Source organism: Peromyscus leucopus, chromosome 1 (assembly GCF_004664715.2).
Source record: "Peromyscus leucopus breed LL Stock chromosome 1, UCI_PerLeu_2.1, whole genome shotgun sequence".
Lineage (NCBI taxonomy): Eukaryota > Metazoa > Chordata > Mammalia > Rodentia > Cricetidae > Peromyscus > Peromyscus leucopus.
The window spans coordinates 84,661,892-84,687,632 of record NC_051063.1 but is presented as its reverse complement, the minus strand read 5'-3'; the positions used below and the strand labels follow the sequence as shown (position 1 = coordinate 84,687,632).

Here is a 25,741-nt window from a genome sequence, read left to right as displayed (position 1 = left end):
TTATATGTGTATGGTATGGGTGCATTGTGAAGATACATGTGCACATGTGTGTTTAGGCATGTGGAGGCTAGAGGTCAATTTGAAAGTCTTCCTCAATCATATTCCACTTTCTTGTTGGACAGGGTCTCTTTCTGAATGTTAAACTCACCAGTCTGACTAGACCGGCTGCAAAGTTCCAGGAATTCCCCTTTCTCTGATGCTGGGATTATAGTTGTATGCCACAGCATCCACTGTTCATTTGTTTTTTAAAGATGGTTGCTAAAGCAAGGATTTTACCAGCTGAGCCGACTTCCTAGATCTCCTACTTCTTCTAGAATGGGACAAATGGAAAGATGACTGTCACTTGTTATACCCACAAGGAGAACATTTCTAACTGTCTCTCTCCTCATGGGAGGTTTGGAGGGTGGACACAGGGTTGTGGAGTGGGATATAGCTCTTCTAAGGTGTGGTCTCTAGAATTGTAGCTATAGATATTTCTGCCTGTGGGATGGAACAGAAAAAAATCAACACTGTGGTCACCACTGAGAACGTTCTTTAGCTCTGGTATTCTCCACTGGGGCGAAGATGGAACAGGAATTAAAAATAGGCTGTACCATTCCATCGCCACCATGTGAAGAAGAAAGTAAAACATGGCAGGCAGCCTGGGAACGATATGAAGGACTGGCTGAAAGGAATGACGGTGGTGAGGTGTGCCTACAAGGTCCATGAGATGAGTAGGGAACGAAGGGTGGAATGGGCGTGAAGAACGGGGGTGTCCCAGACTCTTACCAGTTCCTTGTGCTCACTGGTGAGACAGGAGGGCAAGGTGTCCATGTACGAGTCCTTTAAGGGCTTCCAGCCTAGCTGGTGTGCCTCCATGTAGATCATCCCACACCTGGCGGCACAGACAATGGGTTTTGGTGTATGCCTGCTCATTACTAACCCTGGCTGACATGTAAGACATCAACACACTCATGCAGTAGTCTAGGGCCCTTCATCCAGCCATAGGCCCCCTCTCTTATTTCTCTATGTTAAACACCCTTCCCACGGAAAGAATAGAGTGTCATCAATCTTGACTTTTTTCCTTCTTAGTCATGCAGTATTCCATATGCTCATAAAGTGCACATCTGTGCACATACACACACACAGTTTAAACCCGAATGTTGCCCACAGCATCGTGTTTTGAATGTTGTTCCCCAGCTGGTGGTGCTAAGGAAAGAGGTCACTAAGGGAGAGTCCTTGATGGTTCTGGCCCCATCTCTGGCTACTGCCTTACTCTACTTCGATGATGTGAACACCCCAGCTGCACATTCCTGCTACTGTGATACGGACTGCTCCACCATTCCCTTCCAGCCATGAAGGACTAAAACCCTAACAAACTGTGAGCCAAAATGATCTCTCCTTCCTCTTCTTCCTCCTCTCCCTTATGTTTAAAGATTTACTTTTGTTTTTACTTACGTGTATGTGTGTATGTCTGTGTGTGTGTGTGTGTGGGTATGCTACGTGTTTGCATCGGCCCAAAGAGGCCAGGAACATGTGCTGTGTCCCCTGGATACAGGCAGCTGTGAGCCTCTTGACATAGGTTCTGGGAACTCAGGTCTTCTGGAAGAGGAGCAAGTGCTCTTAACCACTGAGCCAATGCTCTAGTCCAGTCCTTCCTTTCTAAGCTATTTTCTCCCCCTTCCTCTTCCTCTTCCTCCTCCTGTTTAATTTCACTTTATTTCATTTTCTTCTCATGTCCAGTTCCTTATGTTGCTTCTGTCAGGTCTTTTGGTCATAATGTTGATACAGTAACATACGCACACACTCACTCATGTGTGAACATGCATACACACACACACAATGCACAGAATGTTTTAGTTCTTTTTGTTTTGTTTTGTTTTGTTTTTTTTTTTAGGTTTTTTTTTTTTAAAGACAGAGTTTCTCTGTGTAGCTTTGGAGCCTGTCCTGGAACTCACTCTGTAGACCAGGCTGGCCTTGAACTCACAGAGATCCGCCTACTTCTGCCTTCCAAGTACTGGGATTAAAGGCATGCACCACCACCTCCCGGCATGTGTTTTAGTCCTTAAACCGTTTAACAGGAGTACTATATTATAGTTAATTTTAAAATTTGTTTATGTGCTGTTGTATGTGTGTATATGATGTGTGTGAGGGCACACATGCCACGGGAACATGTGGAGACCAGAGGGCAACTCTGGAGTCAGTTCTCTCCTTCCCCCTTAACACTGGTTCGGGGAATCAACTCAGATCACCAGGCATGGGTAGCAAACTTTACCTGCTGAGACATCTCATTGGTCCATTGGTCTGCAGCTCACTTTTGTATTTAGTGTTTCCAAGATTTAATCTTTAATCCAGTTATTAAGATTTATTTCTATAGCTGCATGTCAGTGCAGCTCATTTATTTTGCGACATACATATTAATATTGTAATTTCAGATATGCCTTATTAAATCATTCCTCTTGGTGGGCATTTGGGCTCTTTCTACCTGTTTGCTGTTGAGAGCTTACTGCTCTGAGTGTCTGTTGACAGGCCTCCTATTACTCATCCGTGAAAGCTTCTTGAGGGCATATACTCAGGGGACATGTGCCGCCTAGTGAACAAGGCCAGACTATTCCACTTTCCTGTGGCCCTCTCTGTAGCCTCACATGTGAGCCCACACAGGTGCACACACATGCATATGTGCACAGTCCTGCTCAAAGGACTATGAGATTCGAAACGAGACAAGCCAAGTGTATTACTAGTAGTTGTGCCTCAGTTTCCCTATGTATAAAGTAGGGGTGATAATAGTCATCAGAGGGGAGTTGTAATTAACATGAGTGTAGTGTCCAGCTTCTCAACCCTTCACAGGAGCTCTACATGGCAGCTCTTGCTCCTTCAGCTTTCCTACCTTGAACTATAGCAAGGGTACTGTGCTTACCCAGCATTCTCAAAGCCTAGGTATGATGTTTTGTGCGGGGATGGGAGGGGAGGGGAAGGGAGAAGAGGAGAAGGGAGGGAATGGAAGGACAGGGAGGAGAATTGATGGGGAGAATTGCTGCGTTCTAGGCAAATCAAAGTTCAACTTCAGGAGATACTCACACTCTTTTCAGAATTCTGGTTTGGTATTAGACTCCTATCAGTGTGTGCTTAGGATCGATATATAGCAGTCTGAATGAATAACAAACACAGTGCATGGGTGATCACACCTGTGGACTTTTAGCGCTCTCCCTACTACTTAGGGTGAGTGGACCCCCGCTTCCTCCCAGGTGCCAGAGCATCAGCTCACCTGCTCACGGTGGCAGGAGAGGCCTGCTCCAAGTCTGCTGGCTCAAAAATCAGACTCATCTTGGGGCTCATCTGTATGATCTCTCCACTCATTAAACACAGCTGAAAATGCAAGGGTGTGGGGGTGGTGCACAGGGTTAGATACTCTACTCATTAAACACAGCTGAAGGGTGGGGGCAGGGGGCAGGCTTAAATTCCATCTGCAAATGAAGGGTTGCAGGGGAGACAAAATTGACTTGATGAATCCTACACATAGGTGTTAAGAACCTACTATGTGCCAGGTATCATTTTAAGTGCATAGGATAAAGCAGACAATAATTCCTGTCCTCTTGGGGTTAATAAGCAAAATACAGAGTGATGAAATTGCTCTGGTGAATCATGGAACAGATGGGTTGGGGACTGCTGTCATGGTTGAAAGACTTGTAATTCTAGGGGAGGAGGACACAATGTATTGCAGCCTGAGGTAAAAAGGGAGGCATTATTAGTGCTTATGAAGTGTCTTGGTCTCTTAACACAGAATAATTATTACTTTACATTTTACTTGGAGACAGATCTCACCATGTTGCCCTTGCTGGCTTTGAACTCACTCTAGCCCAGGCAGACCTTGAGACAGGTGATCCTCCTGTCTCAGCCTCCTGAGTGGTTGGGATCACAGGTCAGCACTACTAGGCCCAACTGAACACAGCATTGACCTGCTTATCTTTGCCTGCATATCTTCAGCTTGTTTTGTTTGCTCAGGTCTCTGACAAACCGCTGTTTTACCACCTCCCACACGGTCTAGCCCATGACTGGGATGACAAGAATTGCTCCATAAATCCCTTTGAGGATGGAATGAGAGACCACTAGAGTGTCTTCTGTTTGGCAGGCACATCCCTGTAGCATGCAATGAAGACTGACAGGTGAGCCTCAGAACATCCACTCAGGGCCTAACTTGCCACTGGGCAACATGGACGCAAGTGAGACATTTAAACCTTGAGACAAAACCTGAGCCCTGGTCACTCAGAGAAGAAGAGCAAATGCCAGCCATTCCCGTGGTTCATTCAATTGTGTGGTTAAAAAATTCTGTATGTTCCTCAGCCCATGCCACTGTATGTGTCGCCAGAGAGGTCACAGCTATGGCAGAACGGACACCCCACCGGTTTATGTCATCTCTAAATAACAAATAAAATAGACACATCTGTGACTGCAGCTTGACTTATCTGTTTAGAGTGTCCATGATTGTGGCTCTTTTCATACTATTTCTTTCTCTGTGGCGTTGGGGACAGAACCCAGGCTCTGTGAGCAAAGTGCTCTGTCACTGAGCTACAACCCCAAGCCTTTCTATTTATACTTTAAATCTCAAAAAGCTTACTGACTACAAGTACAAATAGAAACATGATTAATGAACTGATATCTATCATTTTGCAGGGAGGGGGCATTTATGCTAGGATAACAAATTCATTTGACTTTGTACAGTTTCGATTATTCATGAAAGAGTTTCCACCCCACCCACAAATAAGTGATGGGCTTGGTAGTTACCTTTTTATTGTCATCCAGGACAGTGTTCATATTTTCAATCCAAACAGCATCCACTGGCCCATCAAATATAATCCATTTACGGTCATCAGTTATGGAAGATGCTTGTTCTCGGAAAGCATTGGCGAGGACACCATCCGTCCACTCATGGCTCACTGCATCAAAACAGCCATACAGCTGCCCCATTGTGATGGCCTTGGGGTTGATGATCTTGAACTCCACAGCAAACTCCTCCATCTGGTTAGCTGGGTGAGAAAGTCCAACCCATTACAAAAGCTTTGGCGAGACCAGAGAACATTAGACAAAAGACCACCAGCTTGGTGAATATACAGACTAAGAGTCTATAAAATGATGCTCAGTCCTTATAAAGATTGGGATATCTAAATAGATTAGGCCTTATATTTTGGGCTATCAAATTTGTAACCATACTTTCTTCTGAGTCTTGTTTCAAACTAGGCAAATGTCAGATTCATGACTAAAGGAACTGACTTGACTGGGAACTCAAACATTAAATCAATCAATCAATCAAACAAACAAACAAACAAATAAACCAACAGTACTCCACCAGCTTTCCTTATGTGCCTGGTGTCATAGCCACCCTTGGCTCTGGCCTGGAATGATGAAACCCTGACAGGTGAAATGATTGTGGGCAACCATCACTGTGTTTCTCCATCCAAAGGACTAGTTAAGCAATCTTCTCAATTGCTCATAACTGACACTTGTCCTTGAGAAACAAGCACTATTGTTATCAGAAGCCAAGTCGCTGGCATATGGCATAGCACATTTATTAAGTGACAGGAAATGACATTTTTATGTTATTTTAATTTAAAAATTATTTTATTTATTTTTGCTGTGACAAAAACATATTACATAAAACATTCCTTCATCACCACTGTGGCGTGTGCAGTTCAGTGGCATTAGGTACAGAACTTTCTCATTGTACATAATCTTTCAAGTAAGGAAAAGTTGGAGTCCACAGGCCAATAAGAACCAAAGATAATGATGTAGGTTCCTTTCTCCTTAGTTTCTTTTCTCTTTTAAAAATAATTTTATTATTTGTTTATTTAGTGTGTATGTGTGTGTGTGTGTGTGTGTGTGTGTGTGCACCTGTGTATATACCACATGGTGCATCATATCCCACAGAGCTGTAGTTACAAGAGGATTGAGAGCAGCCAGACATGGGTGTTAGGAACCCAGTTAGGTCCTCTGGGAAAGCGACAAACACTCTCAACTTCTGTGACATCTCTCCAGCTCCTATTTAGAGTCACTCAAATGCCAAAACTTAAATTTGAAATGCCCAAGTTATTTATTAAGATTGTTAATAATTATTAAGCAGGTGATTAGATCAATTCTCGAATCAAAAGCTCAAAAAACCCAGTAACAACTTATCAAAAGTTTATTAGAGAACAGTTTTATCTAGGTGGGGTGGTACATACCTATAATCTCAGCACTTGGATACTGAGGCAGGAAGATCATGAGTTTTAAGACAAGTCTGGGCTATAGTAGTGAGATCCAGTCTTTAAAAAATTAAATAAAAGTTTAAACCCCCCAAATAAATAATGAGGAAAAGAAAGCTTTATTTATTTATTTATTTATTATTTTTATTTATTTTTATTTATTTATGTTATGTTATGTATTTATTTATTTATTTATTTATTTATTTATTTATTTATTTATTTATTTATTTATTTATTTTTAGAAAAGGTCTATTTCATAGATCTGGATGTCCTGGAACTCACTATATAGATGTGGTTGGCCTCCAACTCACAGAGATCTGCCTACCTCTGCCTCCCAAGTGCTGGGATTAAAGGCATGTGCCACCATGCCTAGCAAGAAAATATTTTTAAATGGAACCTAGGCCCACTGGAAGAGCGACAGTCACTCTTAACTACTGAGCCATTTATCCAGTCTCAAAGAAAATAATTTTAGTTCAAGTTCTTGTATAAACTATGTGCAACACTGGATTGCTTTTCAAAATTATATGTTTGCATATTCTACAGAAACAGAAGAAAAGAAACCCACACTGTTCATTTGGTGATAACACATAGCTCCTGTTTGTTAAGTTCGCACCATGTATTTACCTACATTAGTGATTCTCAACATGTATTCTGCTTTTAACTCATATAGCAACACCCAAGTTGGCAAAACTCATTGCCTGGTATTGTGTCCACAGAGTCAGGCAATTGTACAGGAAGTCCTGACTCCCTGGAAGCCAAGGGTGCGAGCTTTACCTGCATGCAAATCACCAAGAGCTGCAGCCAGAACTTTATAAGCTGATGTCTTGCCACCCATTGGATCTCCAACAATCATGTAGCCATGTCTTACCAGCATCATCTCATAGATCTGGGAAGAGAAATCATACAGGGAGTTAATCCTGGCACACGGACCTGTACTACAGCCGAGAGGCTAAGGAGGGGCAGATAGCAGATCTTCAAGGTCACCTTAACTCTTCAGAGCTGCAGCCCTTTTAGTGGTCTATTGTTTAAATATGTCCTAGTTAAATATAGATGTGCCCTGGATTGCCTACTAGATAGGAGGTACTATATGTTCTTCACCTGTCTATATGCTAATTATCACATGATTGTTCAGATGATCCCATTGAACGCCTTCAACCCATGGTGGAAAGAAAGAACCAACTTTTGAAAATTATCCTCTGAGTTCAATACTGCCATGCCTACGTACACACAAATAATAAGCAAAATAAAAATAATTAAAGTCTCAAATTACATGAAATATTTATACATATTTTTGGGGTATATTATAATCATTTGACACATTTACAGAATGTATATTGACCAAATCAGGGTGATTACATTCCTATCTCCCAAGACATTGATTATTTTTAGGAACTCACTAGAATTAAAAAGTAGACAGTGGCCACTAGAGGCAGGAAGGGGAGTGAGAAGTGGGGGGATAGAGAGAGGTTAGATTATTGACACCCCCAAAATTAGGTTGTAGTGTTTTATAGTGGAGCAGGGCAACTATGGTTCACAACACTTTATTTCTTATAAATACATTTACATATACACCCATCTTAATAATTTTTAGATATGACATTTACCTTTAAAGAGGAAAAGGAAATGGGGGTCATTTTAGCAACCTGCATTTTCTACTTGAAATTTCCATTCAGGAGGTCGACTGTTCTGACCTGACTGTAGCTCTCGGTTGATGAAAAGGTATTTTCTGAGCCAGGCTGCAGCAGATTGATCCCATTCCATGTGAATGTGGCTCCTCCCTTAAGGACTCTAGTGGTTTGAATGAGAATGTCCTCTACAGACTATGGAGTCTGAACACTTGTTTCCCAGCTGATGAAGCTGAGTGGGGGAGGTTTTATGTGTGGCCTGACTCGGGGAAGTATGTCACTGGAGGTGGCAGTGAAGCTTGAAAGACTAGGGCCACCTCTAGTTCACCCCCTTTGTTTAGTGCTCACGGCTGACACGTAAGACCTCTGCTTCTTCGTCCTCCTGCCTGCTGCCACAACTCCCCACCATGATGGACTCTTGTCCATCTGGAACTGTTAAGCCCAAATAAACTCCTTCTTCTACCAGTTGCTTTATCACAGCAACAGAAAAGGAACTAATTCAAATATCAACAGCAGTTTTCATAGAAGGCCCCCTCCTGTTTTTTTGTTGTTGTTGTTTTGGTTTTTTTTTTTTTTTTTTTTTTTGAGACAGGGTTTCTCTGTGTAGTTTTGGTGCCTGTTCTGGCTCTCACTCTGTAGGCGAGGCTGGCCTTGAACTCACAGAGATCTGCCTGGTCCTGCCTCTTGAGTGCTGGGATTAAAGGTGTGCACTATCACTATCTGGTGAAGCCCCCCCCCCCCTTTTCATTTCCTGACCATTCCTTTCTGCCTGTGACGAATAGCTCATATATCTGAACTCCCCAGTCATTTTTATGTATGTGAAAAATTTCCCCTTTAGACTGTGAGCCCATCAGAGAAAAGAGACACAGAAGCTTTGTATCTTAAAGGTCAAGTTCTCATTATGTTTCACTTTGGAGGTGAGCAATGAGGAGAACCAAAGAAGGCAATGATAATGGGGGTGATAGAGGGAGAGAAACATGTACGTCAGCAAATATTTACTGAGCATCTGCTGTACACTAGACTCTAGGTGCTGTAGACAGAGAAAGAACAAAACAATAAATTCCCATCCCCCAAGAAAGCTTTATGCTCAAGTAGACTGAGAGACATTTGAGTGAACAGAGGCAAAAACAGAAGGCAGTAATGACTCAGTAGCCTCTTGCCCTCCCAAAAATGACTATGCAGATATCAAGATATAAAAAGACAGGTAATTCTAGATACCTTGTTTTTGAAGATGTAACTTTGTGAAAATTAGCACTAAACTACATAAAAGTTCACCATTTGCAAATTACTTTGGAATACCTTAAAAGCAGGATGGATGAATGGCCAGATGGATGGATGGATGGGTGGATGGATGGATGGATGGATGGATGGATGGATGGATGGATGGATGGATGGATATATAGTTGAATAGGTGGATGCCTGGGTGGATGGGTGGGTAGATGTATAAGTGGTTATTCTGTTGAATGGATGGATAAACAGGCAGATGATATAAGTGGGTATATGGTTGGATGGATGGACAGGTTGAGAGTTAGGTGGATGGATGGATGAGCAGATATATGTATGGTTGAATAGATGGCTGGCTGGTGGATGTATGGATGAGTAGATACATACTTGGGTAGATGGATGGATGATCATGGGTGAGAAAGTAATAAAAATAAGCATAAAATGTTCACTGTAAAATCTAGGTGGATGGGGGTATTGTATTAATAAGTCTTTTCATTTTTTGAAGTTTAAAATATTTCATAAGAAAATATTGAAAATGAAAGCCCAGGCCTAGTGAAAAGGATAGTCCACCTGTAAAATAAAAAAATTAATTCAGATTGAATATCAGATTAAATGATATATTTTCAAAAACTGAGCTCAACTGGTGATATACTGGGGAGAAAAATTATTGTTACAAGAAGTCAGTCTGATCTTAGAGTCTGAAGACCTGGGTCCTACTTTGACCTTTGCTTCAATTAACATCACCACTGTGAGAAATGACAGGGCAGATAAAGGAGATCACACACACACACACACAGTTCCACCCACTGTCTAGTGCTTTGTACGTGTGCTCTCTCAAGTGACTTGATAGGGAAGCTTCTCCTCCTCCCATTTTACAGGTGAGAAAACTGAGGCCCGGAGAAGTAAAATAATTTGCCTCAGATCCCACAGAAGAATCTTCCAGCATTGAGATTTGAACTTGGGTCTGTATTAATCCCAAATCTAGTTCTTCTCTGGACCTCAGTGCTCTTAAGAGGTCTAGTTTTGATGGCATTTGTGGTCTCTATGACTCTGCTCTGTGAGTCTGCAGAGAAACCTAGTGAGCGCATTTCATTGGATTTATTATTACAAGTTATAAGCCAGATTTACACAGAGAGTGGTCCCAGAAAGGAACTCCAGGACTCGCATGAAGCTTTGTGGAGGCTCCTCAAGGTCAGGGACAAGGAGAGTCTATGATTTCTGACTCACATCCGGTCTGTGGCCTACTGATGTGACATCCTAGCCGATGTGACTGGGGTGGGGTGATTTCATCTCTGCTTGGTCATGGTCTAGGTTTTATCTCTGTCATTGCTTCAGAATTGGTCATGTGACATCATCTGAGTCATCCAAATGTTGAGAGTTTGGTGTGTGTGTGGTGTATATATTTGTACAGTGTGTGGACATTTATGTGGAGGCCAGAGACAGAAATTGTGTTCTTCTATTGCCCTCCACTATCTTTGGCGTCTATCTTTGGAACCAGAAGCTCCCTTATTCAGATAGACAGCTGTAGTGGCTCCAAGGCCACCCATCTCTACTGGCTCCCCACCACTGCTGATGTTACAGATGTCCGCAGCCAGGTCTGGCTTTTACGTGGGTGCTGGGGAACAGAACTCTGGTCCTTAGGCCTGTCAGTGGCACTTATCCCACAGAATCACCTCCCCAGCACCAACTTTGAACGTGTATGGAGCTACTTGGGGAGGGGCAATCTTTTCCCTCCTCTGACAAAATCAATTCTGAAACTCCTGAGGTGGAGGGGTGATAACTAAAAATGAACTTTAAACACAGGGAGGGAGGCTGGGCTCACAGACAAAAAGAGCAACATTGCCAGTGAAGTTACCCAGAAACTTGGATCCCACTGTGCCTGAGGCTAAAACATTCCTGTGCTTTTCAGGTTAGCTGAGTAAAATCCTGTTCCTGAAGGCTAAGGCAGTCTGAGTTGTGTAGAGACCCACAGAGGTTTCCTAGTAAGACTTTACTCAGGGTCTGAGAATCTGAGCTTGCTTTACCCAGCAGGGCTGCATAAAGGGGTGATTTTGTTTGGAAGGGTCTGCACTTGGCTGGGCGGTGTTCTTTGCTCTAGCAAAGGGGAGGTCTTTTGCCCTGCCCCTTGGCATTGTTTTAAAAATTTTGAGGTGACAGAAGGGACCGTTGGGTTTTAATCCAGGTCCTCCCGAACCTATCCTGTGTTTCTGTCTTTCTCCTCTTCGCTATCTTCCTATCTAAAAGTTTCTTTCTTATCCCTTTCTTCTCCTCATAGGAACCCTTTTAAAAGGTGGGAGCTGACCTTCCACAGAGTTGGAATTGTGAGTCCAGAGTAATGAAGAACTAATGTTTCCCTAGGCTTTTCCCCAGGAAGGTGGCCATAGGAAAAGTGCCGGTATTTATTTTATTTTACTTTGTTGTTTTCATTGAGATAGACACATCCTCAATATTGTAGTCCGGGCTGGCCTCCTGAGAATTACACATGCACACCATTATATGCCTAGGTCAAACGTTGGATTATAAACTCTATATTGTAGGAATAAAAGGCTAATGGTATGATAGATTGCCAAGTGGGTCTTTTAGAGCCCTTGCTACTCAGACCTTTATGGTTGCTGTTAGTCCATCTCACATCTGCCCTAGGTCTCTCATTCCTGACTCCAGGGGACAGTAGGTACAGTCCACGTGGGCACAAGGAACCAACCTGGATAATCTTCCCGATAAACCAAGGCACTGGCTGCAGCTTCATCTTCCTGATGTTGTCATTCAGCACTTCCAGGAAAACTTCATAGTCTGGCTTTGGAAGAACAACTCCGGGAAACAGATCTGAGATAATTCCCTGTCCGATAAGAATTCAAGAGAAAAGGGGAGGTGGGGATAGCCGACAGGTTACCTCACCGTTTCCTAAAAGGAGATCTACAAACAGAAGACATGGTAGAGAATCTGCAAAGCTTGTTTTCCCCTGGACTGAAATATGCCAAGTCTATGAACCATGATTTCCCTCCTGAATAATTTTCAAAGCCAGAAAAGATTTAAGAGGTCCATAGTGCTGTTTTCTAGTCATGCCCCAGACTAACAAGATGGACAGGTCTCACCTTTATGGTGCTCACAGCCTGATGAGGGAGAGAGGCCTTAAATTACTTATGAAAGAAACTAATTTCATTAGGTAAAAACCGTGGCCTAGATCAAAAGCAAACTGTGAAAAGATTTTTTATTAAAATTTGGACCAAAGTAGGGACTTCTGCATTTTACTATTATTTACATGGAAAAGGTTGGGCAAATGATGTCATGGGATGGGAGAAGTCTCAGTCACCAAAGTACTTGCTATGTAAGTGTTAGGGCCTGGTTTGGATCCCGAACACCCATGGGAAAAGCTAGGTGTGGTGACGTGTGCCAGTAATCCCAGCTCTGGGAAGGCAGAGGCCAGTGGGGTCTTGGAACTCACTGGCCAGACAGTCTAGCTGATTGGGTGAGCTCCAGGTTCACTGAGAAACCCTCCTACAAAAAATAAAGTGGAAGGCCTCTCTTGATGGTTCATATCTTGAATCCTAGAACTCAGGAGACAGAGGCAGGCAGATCTCTGTGAGATCGAGGCTAGGATGATCTACATAGTGAGAATCTGTCTTAAAAAAGAAAAGATGGCCAGGTGGTGATGGCACACACATTTAATTCCAGCACTTGGGAAGCAGAGATAGGTGGATCTCTGTGAGTTCGAGGCCCGCCTCATCTGCTGAGTGAGTTCCAGGACAGGCTTCAAAGCTACAGAAAAACCCTGTCTCAAAAAACAAAAAAAAAAAAAAAAAAAAAAAATGGAGAGCAATAGACGATGGCCCCTGAGATGAACCTCTGGTCTCTCCATGCACTGACATACCCACTCTCAAAAGTGGGATGGCTGGAATGAGCCAGGGTGTCAGGAAGTGGAAGATGTGGGAAGGTGCTGACGAAAACACTTCATTCTCCTTGGCCAAGGCCTCATGACAGTGTACCTGAAACAGAGGGACATCTTGAGCCAAGAACTTGGCCAGGTTGACATCCAGCAAGGCCCGGAGCAGCAAAACGCTTTCATTCTCCTCGGGATACTTAAGCTTCAGGTTGCCTGCGGCTGTGAGCACAGACTTGACAGCCCGCATGCCATAGTCATAGTGATGCTGGGAAGAGAGTTGCTCAGAGCACAGGCGGTAGGTGGCGACAATCTTCTGGGCAAGACTGTACAAGGGCAAAGACATGTCTTCAGTCCTCCCTGCAGCCCCTTCAGACACTAGCCTTGCCCATGGACTTCATGAGCAAGTTTTTTGATCGGACCCACCATAGAGAGCTAAGGAAACACAACTCTCTTTCAAAGACAGGATGAAAGCAAACAAGCACGTAGAGCCAACATACACGTTAAGTGAAGTTACATTATATGCTTTATGCGTGTGTATGCCTGCATGTATACATGTGCAGGCGCACACAAGTTTGAAATAATGCATTTAACTATTAGCTGTGTCAATCCCTGAAGAGTGAGGGTCAGGTTTACTGGGGGTATATTTACCTTCCCCACTTCTGTGATACTACAACATTGTGTGATGTCTGCTTCACTTTTTAATTCAAGAAAGCAAATTCAAAAGTGTCACATACACATCATGCTATGCACATATGTGCATGTACATTTACTTCTTAGCCTTTCTGGACACATGGCTGAGAACCACAATTCTCAGACTGCTGTATAATTAGAGGAAGCCATACTAATGTGTTCTAGCCAGTGTTGGGTGAACAAGTGATATATGTTATGCTATATGTCAGGTCAAGGCTGGCCCATAAAAATCTCCTCCACGACACATCCCATGCCACATGTTGCAGCCATGTTGTAACTATCCCAGGTTCCTGACTCACCCGCTGACCAGAAATATACACCTGGGATTTTGAGTAGGTATAAAGCAAACATCTGTCATGCTATGCCATTGTGATTAGGGCATCAGGGTTGCCCTAACTAATACACTTAGGCACATTGCTCTTGTGATGATTCCCTTTAGAAAATGGATGGATTCACTTTTGAAAACAAAGACTTCATGCCAACCACACTTTAGCACAGGGTTTAGCATTAGGCAAATGGTGAATAGAATAGTCAAACACATGCGATCTGGGTCTACCATAGGAAAAAAAAATAACCCTATAGCTCAGAGGAAGCCTCTCGCCAAGGACAGGTGATAAATTCTGTGAAAAATTCTCTTAGGTTACAAATAAAGAACACTTACACACTGCCCTGAAGAGATATTTATTGCAACGACAAAATCTATTGATTGCAGGAAAAACAAAGTAAAACAACAACAAAGCCAAAAAACAAAACCAAAAAAAAAAACCCACAAAAAACACAAAACAAAAAAATGTCAAACTTGGGCTGGGTCAATATAAGCCATTTTACAATGATGATTCATAATTCCTGGTGTGTGTGTTGTTGTGAGTATATACAATCACACATAAAGATGGTGATCACTGCGTGTTTTGGAAAACTTGGGGATGCTTGAATCAGAAATAACACCATTAATTGGAGTAAATAAATGTTATATTGCTAGCCACTTAACTAAATTGTTAAATTCATTAATTAATACTACATTTTTCTCTGCAGCTTTAGACTCATTTCATTATATTCTTGTTTTAAGCCATTTAGTAATATGGGGGTAGATGTGTTACCATGAGAGGTGGGAAGGATATGAGTGTCTACAGTTTTTACAGTATTTGGGTGTGTATACGCAGAGAAGAGCCCTTTCATGGGCCTTTTCTCAGCCAGGAATGGGGTCAGGACCAAAGCCAGGGCCATATGTTCTCCAATCAGCTAAAATAAGGTCTTGTGAGTTTTTATTCTTTCCCCCATTGATCTACCTTGAATCTACCATACACAAAGTCTCTCTTTAAGGGCATCTAGAACCTATTGGAACACAAATGTGACACACCTCCTAGAATCCAGAAAGCCCATAGAATAGAGGGAGATTTCGCCAATGAGAGCGTAATCTGGCACCATCATGGCCACTGTTCGGAATAAGGCCTGAAAAGGAAATAGCCAATTAAAATAGAGCACACAAAATGAATACTTAGAGGAGGCCCATCTACAGAGACAATGAGAAGTCATGTGATCATCCAGTCAACCCACTGACATTCGAGGGGAGGAGGGTCAGAGGAAATGTTAATGCAGACAACCTCTGCACTGACTTTGACTAAGTTATGTGCTATTACACTGGGTCTCTCAGACCTGTGTGGAAGGTTCTAGAAGTTAGTTTCACAACCATACTTCACTCTGTATCAAATGAGGACATCTTATAGCATCACTTAGCTTCCCAGCATTCTGTCAGATATCAGATGTCATTTAGGAATGTAAGACCAGCATGCAACATGAGAATTCTGAAATCAGGCAAAAGTGGATTTGATTCCTGTTCTGATATAGACCAGTTTGGGCAAGTTTCATAATCTGAAACTTCAATATTTTTTCATCAAAATGAACTAATAGCTTTCGGCCTTTGTAGAACTATCCTGAGGACAAATGATACAGTATCAGTGAAGTGTCCACAAACAAATGTAGCCCATTGTGGTGGTTTGAAGGAAAATGGCCTCCAAAGGGAGTGGCACTATTGGGAGGTGTGGCCTTGTTGGAGTGGGTGTGGTCTGTTGGAAAAAGTATGCCACTGTGGAGGCGGGCTTTGAGATTTTGTATATGCTCAAGCCACGCCCAGTATCTCAGTTTCCTTCTGTTGCCTGCTGATCAAGATGTAAGCACTCTCAGCTCCTTCTCCAGCACCATGTCTGCCTGCATGCTGCCTTGCTTCCCGCCATGCTGATAATGGACGAAACCTCTGAACTGTAAGTGAGCCACCACAATTAAATGTTTCCCTCGTCGGGCAGTGGTGGCGCTCGCCTTTAATCCCAGTACTCAGGAGGCAGAGGCAGGTGGATCTCTGTGAGTTCAAGGCCAGCCTGGGCTACAGAGTGGGTTCCAGGACAGGCTCCAAAGCTACACAGAGAAACCCTGTCTCGAAAAACAAAAAAAAAAAAAAAAAAAAAAAAAAAAAAAAAAAAAAAAAAAAAAAAAAAAAAAAAAAAAAAAAAAAAAAAAAAGAAAAAAAAAAAAAAAAAAAAAATGTTTCCCTCTATAAGAGTTGCCATGGTCATGGTGTCTCTTCACAGCAATAGAAACCTTAACTAAGACACCCATAGTTAGTAACCAATGAACAATAGCCATTCTATATTTATCTTAGAACTTATATAACATTTATAGCTGGGGAGAGAGAGAGAGAAAGAGAGAGAGAGAGAGAGAGAGAGAGAGAGAGAGAGAGAGAGAGAGAGCGCCAGGTCTAACAGGTTTCCTCACACACATACTTTCTACCTGGGCTATTAACAAGAGAAACGGAGGTCCAAATTCTAATTTGACACTAACTAGCCTATGTCAATTAACCTAGACAGACCTTGGTAGAGGGGAATCTCAATTTAAGAATTGCCTCTATCAGACTGGCCTATGGGCATGTGTATGAGGGCATTTTCTTGATTTCTGATTGATGTGAAAGGGCCCAGCTCACTGTGAGAGTGCCATTCCTAGCCTGAGCTATAAAGGAAAGGTAACTGAGTAAGCCAGGGAGGCCAGTAAGCAGTGTTTCTCCAACGATTTCTGCTTCAATTTCTACCTCAGTTTTTTGATTGAGTTTTTGCCCTGAATTCCCTCAAAGATGGACCATGACTTGGAGGTATAAGCTAATTAAGCCCTTTCCTCCCTGTCTTAGGGTTTCAATTGCTGTGATGAGACTATGACCATGGCATCTCAAAAGGAAAAACATTTCATTGTGGTGGCTCACTTACAGTTCAGAGGTTTTAGTCCATTATCATCATGGCGGGAAGCAAGGCAGTATGCAGCAGACATGGTGCTAGAGAAGGAGCTGAAAGTTCTTACATCTTGACTCACAGGTAACAGGAAGTGGTCTGTCTCACTGGGCGTGGCTTGAGCATATATGAGACCTTAAAGCCTGTCTCCACAGTAACACACTTCCTCCAACAAAGCCACACCTTCTAATAGGACCACTCCTTTTGTGGGATATTTTCTTTCAAATCACCACACTCCCACAAGTTGGTTTGGTCAATGTTTTATTGAAGTAAAAGAAAGCAAACTGGGGCCTCAACCTACAGGGGAGGAGCACTTGAAAGATCTTCCTGCCTATTTTCTACTCTGAGAGAAAAGTGGTCTAGCTGAATAAGATTTCCTGGATCGTAATCACAATGCATTTCTAGCAGGTAGAGCAATATGGTGGTATTTTATTTGTACTGAAATGTGATTTTAATTGTATGTTAATAAATAAAGTTGCCCGGGGGTCAGAGCTATTAGAGCCATAGCAAGAGTGTGGCGGTGGTGGCACCACATGCCTTTAATCCCAGCACTTGGTAGAAGAGCTAGGTAGATCTCTGTGTGTTCAGGGATACAGCCAGCATTGGAGACACACGGCTTTAAGACCTGGAGGGCTGTACATACAGGCAGTGACAAGGCAGTTACGTGTTTGGGTTTACAACCAATGAGAAGGCAGAACAGAAAGACTATGTAAAGACATACACATAGGAAGTAGGTCTCTTTCAGAAAGGCAGGAGCACCTCAGGAGGAAGAATAAGGTTTTAGCTCTGAGTTCTGACCTCTTGGCTTTCTCTTTTACATTGATTCTGTGTTTCTTATTTAATAAGTTGGCAGATGGAGCTGGGACCGTCTTAATCTAGAAGTGCTGGTCATGGTCAAGAGACAGCCAGGACTGACCTACTCGTGATGATGCAAACACTAATAGTTGTGCCATAAACCATCAAGATGAGGAATGGATGCAAATCACTATACCTAGCAAAAAAAAAATATAGAGAAAAAAAAAAAAAAACAAAAAAAAAATAAAAAAAAAAAAAAGATAAACAGTTGAAATAACAGCAATTCTATCTTAGCATTACAGTTAATTTCTTGATATTTTTTATACTTATCAGGACGCTCAATAGGAATAATCTACGATCTATACATAGTAACATGGAGAGGGGAAGGGGGGGGGGAAGGGGAAGAGGAGAGAACAAAAATCGTCTAAAGAAAAAAAAAAAAAAAAAAAAAAAAAAAAAAAAAAAAAAAAAAAATCAGTGATGAGGATGCAATCATATCCCTTTTATCATTTCCATCTAAGGGAGTGGATAAATCCACAAAGAAGCAGTTCTAAAGTTTCTCTCTCTGGTCACTCTTTTCAAGTAACTGGGTGGCAGACATTGTTTCCATAAAAGACCTAACCTTATCTTACATCCTTTGGATTTGTGCTTCCATGAAAGCAGCATCCCAAGGCCAGCTAGGACCATCTACCATTGAAGAGAGCCTATTTGTCTCTCTCTCTCTTCCCCTTCTGAGGCACTTTCCTTCTTCCACTAACAACAGGGCCTCTACAGTGGCTGTAGCTCAGGCCAGATCAACAATAGCTGCTGGGTACATGCGTACTCTGCTTCTTCTCCAGGGGGTCAGAACAGTATGCTTTAGAAAGGAAATGACTTGGGTTTTATCAGTTTAGTAATAAAGGGGTTGATCAATAATGTTCATTCTAGGTTTGCCAGAGTTCTCTGCATTGAAATTTGGTGTTCTCTCATAAAAAGACGCTCTTTGTTTGACCCTCAGTAATTGTCTTTTTGCTGTAAGCCCAGATGTAAAAATTAGATGACTTCATGTAACAGTACTAATTTCTATCCTCCCTGGAAGAAAACAATGAAATGTGACAACTCCTTCTTGGCAATAGTAGGTTGGAGATAAGAGGTGGCTGTGCCTTAGCATTCACCAGTCTCTACTATGCCTGGCCTACTTCTCTGTCTATCAGCTGTCTGACCACCATAGATAACTGAAATACTGACTCTTACTATAGCTTGACTGCCATCCATCTTTATACCTTTATTCTTTCTTGCTGTAAGATCTTGTTGGGGAGGTGTTCTGAGATCAAATATTATGTTAGCCCTGGAACTATTAGCTATTTCTTCTGTTGGGCCTCTATGAGATCTTCGGGAGCATACTTCTAGAAGCTTCTATGCTATAAATACTTCTACGCTATATAAATCAGTGCCAACATTTACCTTAAGGTTATCTGGCAGCTCAGCCCTGCCAGCGTACCCAGGGTTCATGGTGATGAAGACGGCACAGGTTGGGTTCAGTGAGAGCTCAGTGCCTTCAAAGATGAACACCTTCAGCTTCCGGATAATGGCTTGCTGGATGCTGAGAATCTGCTGGGCTACCACTGACAGTACTTCCACCTATGGAGAGAATACCTCACTGAGGTGTGCTCAGCCAGCATGCCCCCTCACTCAGCAAGGAAGGATCTCAGCCACCTGAGAACTAGACTTTTATGCTCAAAATGACAAGTATGATTTGGGGCTTTGGCAAAGAAAAGGAAAATAATGTGTGTTTGTGTGTATATGTGTGCTGTGGGATGGTCTTGCTGTATGCTGTGAATATGTGTTGCTACCACTGGTTAATGAAGAAGCTACTCTGGCCTATGGCAAGACAGGCTATAGCCAGGTTGGAAATCCAAGAGAGATACAGAGAGAAGAGGGTGGAGTCAGGGTGGATGCCATGCAGCTGCCCAAGGAGCAACATGCCAGCAGACTGGTAATGCCACAGCCACGTGGAAATACATAGATTAATATAAATAGATTAATTTAAGATGAGAGCTGTATCGTCGGCGTAAGACAAACATTTGTATAATATAGCTTGACTGTTATTTGTACCAGCATGGGATTATCTGGTACATATATGTTGTGTGTGGGTACTATCTAGCATGTTCCTGTACCTAGAGCATTTCAACATCTCATGCTTATATTTCTGATTTCTACTCTCTATCTAAATAGAATCAATTATACTTTTTTTTTTAATTTTTTTACCTCTACTGTAGACTTCTATTATATTTTGTTTAATTTTTATTCCTTTTATTGGGTTACAACCATTTAAAAGGCAAGATCATAGCTTATTCACCTTTGCTTCATGAACATATACAGTTACTGGCATGCACTAGCTGCCCAACTAAATTCTGAAAGGATCAGTGAATGGATGAATATGATAGGAAGGTTGGTGGATGTGTTTCAAACACAGATGCTCTCTCCGTGTAGCTGTTTATGTTTAGTATATAAGTACCTACTCCACGCAAGGGCCACAGAGAAGACACAGACTCTGTTCTTAAGAGTTGGGAGCTCAGAAAAAGGTCCCTCCATATCCAACCCCTTTGTTACATCCTCTAGAAGGAGAGTTACCTCAATCCTGTTGAATTCATCAAAACAGGCCCATGCTCCAGCTTGGGCCAGCCCCTTGAAGAACTTCCCCATGGCTTTATAATCCAAACCATCGGAGCAGTTGAAGACCACACACTAGAAAGAGGAAGGATTCAGGGTAAATTTCCTCATAGCTGAATAATCAGAACCAGAAGCCAGGAGCAAGGCTCCTCCCCCACTCTACCAGGCGAACTGGGCTCCCACTTTGATTGTTAGGCAAAATCATCTTGAACTTCTTGCTCTTGGGGTCCAGAGAGAGGTAGGAAGAGAGGGTAGAGACAGATGGAACTTCCATACCTGCTTGGCCAAAGCTTTAGCCAGATCTTTGGTGGTCTCTGTCTTGCCTGTCCCTGCTGGACCCTCTGGAGCACCTCCAAGGTTCAGCTTCAAAGCTCCCATTAGAGTCCTAAAGGGAAACAAACAACAACAAAAACCGAAACCCAAACCAGCAACTCAGTGTGCAACTCTTGAGATACAGTCCTGGCTTTTGTTTATTTTGACTTCTGCAAATAGATGTCCCCTTCAATTACGCGATGAATACATCATCACTGTAAAAAATTGGTTTTGCTCAGCATTGCAATTTCAGAGCCTAGCCCAGAGCTTGGTGCATGGCAGAGGCCACCCATACACAGTTGCCCAGAAGAATGACTGAATGAATAATGGGATGCTTAGGTGGATCTAAATAAACCAAACAGAAATGAGAAAAAGACTTCAATCCTGCATTCCAGAGCTCACCAGCACTGATGGAATAGACAACAACACATGTGTCCCACTGAAGCATGACCTGAGCTTAGGAACCACCTTTTAGTTAAGTTCATATCCTCAGTGAAAGAACACAGCATCCGACAGGTGCAAAGCAGATGTTAGAAATGAATGATGTAGAAACTGATCCCAAAGTCCTTGGAACGAGTCTTTGTAACTTCAGTGACATGGTAACTTGTTATTTTCTGAACTTGTTTCCACAGCTCTAATTAGATTTAGGGTTGGCTGATGTCATGCATGGTGCACAGGTGCGTTCAAGCCATTACTGTTCTTTATGACTATAGCTAATAATAGTGTGTGGTAGTCAGGGTTTTTGATGAATGAGTAGATTATAGCTGCTCCCAGCACAGGGGGAGTATGGATGGTTATGTCAGATGATGGGCATTTGTCATAATTACTCTGTCGTGTGTGTCATTTATAATATCATGCTGAAGATCTGAAGGCTGTGCAATAGACTTTCCAAAAGGAAATTGCTGGATAATGAGCAGAATAAAGGAATGATGAGTTAAAATCAGAAAACAAGGGATTGATAATAAAGGGGGAAATGAATTGAATGGACAGTTCTCAAAAGAGGTACACATGTTAAAAAAAAAAAGGTGGTGGGTAGTCAGGGCCTTTAGTCATTAAGGAAGTCCAAATTCACTCAAGTCAGAATGGCTGTCATCAAGAACCCAAACGACAACAAACGTGGACAAGGACAAGTGTGGGAAGGTGGGGAATTTAACATTTGTACACCATTGGCAGGAAATGTTAACTCTGTGCAGCCACTCTGGAAACAAGTGTGGAGGTTCCTAAAAAAACTGAAAATAGTACTACTGTATAATCGAGCTACAGCATTGCTAGGGATATAGCTGAAGGAATCGAAGACAATGTACCTCAGAGATATTTGCACATCCATGTTTACTATGATACTATGTATAGAACAAAATTAAAAATCAGCAGAGGTGTCCATGAATAGATGATAAAGAAAATGCAGTATATGTAACAAAAGAGTTTTATTCAGCCTTAAGTAAGAATGAAATTCTGTCAACTGTAGGAAAGTGATTGGAGCTGGAGATTATCATGTTAAGCAAAAAAAAAAAAAAAAAGACAGAATGAGAAAACAAAGTCATGTTTGCTCCCATGTGTGGGATTTAGATTTGGGAGAAAAAAAAGACATTAAAGTAGAAAAGTGACTACTTAGGAAGAGGAGAGGGGTCAGTGAAGGTTGGTGGAGAGACAAGAAAGGATGCTTATAAATGCAGTATATTTTTGCATGAAAATGTAACAAAACCATTGTATTCTATAAGTAATATATGCTAATAAAAAGAAAACACAATATTGGAAAATTTAAATAATCTTAAAGAATAGTACTTTGAAATATTTTTACAGTCTAGATTTGTACTATAAGGAAATATACAAAGCACAGAAAATCCGAGCACAACAACATTAGGAAGTTAATGAAATGCAGGTACCTAATGTAAGGAGTTGTGAGCAAAGTGGCCAAGCACTGTGCTAAGTGAAGAGAAACTCCTCCTCTCCACCGGACTGGACACAGAGGCTGGAGATGCCCTGCCTGCGATCTTGTTGGTTTTATTTTCTCGTAGTGCTGAGAATGACTTGCCTGCTTGCTAGTCAAATGCTCTCCCTCACAGCCAGATCCCCAGTCCTGCTTCTCTGTGTCTTGACCTTCATGGTCTATCCCATGGCCATGTGTTCTCCAGGTACCACACTGAATTTTGCTATTGCTGAGCTTTCTACTTAAGCAACATGTGACTATCTCATTCATACACCAGTGTTCTGCTACTGGTTCCAATGAATTTCTCCATACTGGCGTTCCCACTGGGTTCCCATTCCTAGCCAATTCCATTTGTGGTTAGTGCTAAGAACTAAAAACTCTGAACTGTGAGATTGAAACATAGAAGGTAACAAACCTAAGACACTGTGACCTGCCCAGTGCCTTTCCTTCCTATATTCTCTTTCCTTCCTTTCGGCTTGGGACTCCAGAGCTTACCTGTAGCAGCGGTCTGTGAGAGGAGTGATCACCAGACGGGGAGAGTTGCCCAGGTACTCATAGCCATACAAGGCTTCTGTGGTTATCATCTGCACATGAACATCCTTTGCCTCCCAGTAGTACCGCAGCTGGGAAATCCACTGGAAATCATTGAGACTGAAGACCTGATCCTCTGCCAGTTTGGCCACCACATCACGGGCTAATGGGATACCATGGAGAGACATCCATACGTGGAGTCATCAGAATTACCCACCCTCACCGACTCCTCGGGCAGAAGAGGATGCTATCCACGTCCTCAGTCTCTGCTATTCAGGCTCTAACATCCTGCAGGCAGCAGTAGCTTTCACAAGCTGGACTTTGCTTTTTCAAAGAGAAGGCTGTGCTGCCTTCTCTCAGGAAGTAGAGTAGAGGTACTGAACGTGCGCTCTGAAATCAGATGGCCTGGTGCAGTGGTTAATACTGTCAGCTTGACTGAGTCTGGAGCCACTAAAGAGACAAGCTTCTGGGCATACCTAAAAGCATTATCTAGGTGAGGTTAACAGAGGTGGAAGATCCACTGTAAACATGAGTGGCTCTGCTCCCTGGGATGGGTCCTATCCCAGACTGCATATCCCAGGAGCCGGCTAGCTGAGCACCAGCGCTTGCTGCCCACTGCTGCTTCGCTGTGGATGTCCCACATCCCTGCTGCTGTGCTTTCCCCACCAGGGCAGTCTGAACCCCAAAACTGTGAGCCAGAATAAACATTCCCTTCTTCAGTTGCTTTGGCGAGATATTTTGTTGTAAGAGTGAGGAAAAGAACAGATACACTTGGGTTCAAATTCTGCTTCCACCATGAACTAGCTTGGTGACTTTGGGAAAGTTATTCAACTTCTCTGTCTCCTGGAATGGCTGCGAGGACTCAATGTAAACACACTGTGTGTCTAGACATACAGGGAGAGTGAGAGAGGGCCAGCACCAACGTAGAAAATATTATAGAAGTATTACTTCATGTTACTGTTCTGAAACTCATGGGGGTGGGGCTGGGACTGACCCAGAGGCTTGCAATACAGACACCCTGAATGCTCACACATCAGGTCACACATGACATTTTGGGCTCCATTCCAGGCTTCTAGGATACCCTAGGACACTGGTGTCATCTTGACCTGAGCCCACATGGGAAAGTGTCCCATGAATTCATGGTTAGAGGCATCTTTCCTTCCAGCCTCAGGAACCAGCTGGGTAATACATTTATTGGCTACCTTCTTCCTCTCATAGAATTTCCAAGCTAAGATGCAGTGATGATCCATGAAGTCAAAGAGCAGACATAGGCTTGTGGAAATCATTAGTGGGCTTTTAGCTGCTCATGGGATGAGAGCTGTTGAGATCTCTGAGTGGACTCTTACAGGTCTGCATGAGGGACCAACCTGGAGCTATCTTCACTATGCCGTGTGTGTGCAAGTACATGTATGTGCATTTATGCACGCGTGTATTTGAGAACCTAGCCACTCAAGGAGACACTAGGCCATAATCATGGCTTCGTTCATCACCCCCACCAGGTGGGTCTGTGGCCATGTGAGGAATAGATCCTCCATCCTCTCTCCCTGATTTCATGGGCATCTCTCTGCCTGGAATCAGACTGAAGTGAACACCAGTCCTAAGGGAATAGATGCTGTGACACACTAGTTAGCTGGTATAGGAGCAAGAAAGACCTTGTTCCCAGGCAACCAGCCTGGTCCAGCCCCGGTTTCCTTGGTGATGACGGAGGAAGGGTGTGGAGGTGGTTTATTTTACATACAAACCCCAATTCTTCCTCCTCATCGTCCCCCTCTGTTTTGTTGAAGGAAGAGCACAAAGGCAGTCTCTCACCACCGATCCCGCACCACTGCTGATTCCCAGCCCCTTGGGTTTGGAAGCAGACAGAGGAGCCTTTACCGCTTCCAAATGTGGTGTTTGCCAGCAAATTATTGCCCTCTCTAACAACTGCTTCTGAGCTTGGGAAGTGTTTGTGAAAATGAGAAAACCGTAAACAGCACAAAGCCCAACACCCGGTGAATATTCAACATCATCACCCGTGCTGAGGAGGCAATCATTCACCAAGCTGGTGTCTCTCGGAAATGAGAGGCCTGCTTCGGGAGTGGCTGAGGTGGGAGGGCCTTTGGCCCTGGCTTCTCCTCAGAGCCCTCCTTACCCTCAGACAGACTGGGAAGTCCTGAGGCATCCTATTCCGGAGACTCAAGAGACATGCCCAGCCAGCTGCTGTTCCTGGACTGAGCAACACCCAGAGTCTGTATTCTTACCGTGGACGTCGATGACAGTGAGGGCCCCAAGAGTGAGCCTCGCCCCACTGCTCAGCTTCCCTCGCACCAGTTTGACAATCTGCGCGATCTGGTCATTACTCTTCTTCAGAAAGTCCTGGCCAGGGCACAGGAAGAAACGTTCAGTCAAGGTGGATTCTCCTCCAGCAGTTTCCATCTTGAAGGCTGACATCATCTGACATCCAAAGGTCCAAGCCAGACCTGGATGTCATCCTCCAAATCATCCTTTCCCTCGTCTCATACTTTAACCTCAAAGTGGATCTTCTGCTAGTTAAAAGAGGCCACACCACCCTGTTTTATTTTGATAACATTGTGGGAAAGACAAAACTTTAGGGGCAGAAATGTACAATTGCAGATGCTTAA

At 42.9% G+C, this 25,741-nt stretch overlaps 1 protein-coding gene across 1 annotated transcript in view; it reads right to left on the bottom strand.

Moving 5' to 3' along the window:
* Positions 1 to 25,741, bottom strand: part of Dnah3 (dynein axonemal heavy chain 3) — a 164,820-nt gene that overhangs the window by 76,907 nt on the left and 62,172 nt on the right. Inside the window, exons 27-38 of the mRNA XM_028867827.2 lie at positions 25,361 to 25,475; positions 23,085 to 23,283; positions 20,627 to 20,735; positions 20,312 to 20,425; positions 19,142 to 19,318; positions 14,992 to 15,083; positions 13,048 to 13,267; positions 11,766 to 11,900; positions 6,990 to 7,101; positions 4,762 to 5,003; positions 3,245 to 3,345; positions 769 to 874 (exon numbers count right to left, since the gene is read on the bottom strand). Of these exons, the coding sequence (XP_028723660.1) occupies positions 769 to 874; positions 3,245 to 3,345; positions 4,762 to 5,003; positions 6,990 to 7,101; positions 11,766 to 11,900; positions 13,048 to 13,267; positions 14,992 to 15,083; positions 19,142 to 19,318; positions 20,312 to 20,425; positions 20,627 to 20,735; positions 23,085 to 23,283; positions 25,361 to 25,475 (1,722 nt within the window). The remainder of the gene's footprint in view (positions 1 to 768; positions 875 to 3,244; positions 3,346 to 4,761; positions 5,004 to 6,989; positions 7,102 to 11,765; positions 11,901 to 13,047; positions 13,268 to 14,991; positions 15,084 to 19,141; positions 19,319 to 20,311; positions 20,426 to 20,626; positions 20,736 to 23,084; positions 23,284 to 25,360; positions 25,476 to 25,741) is intronic.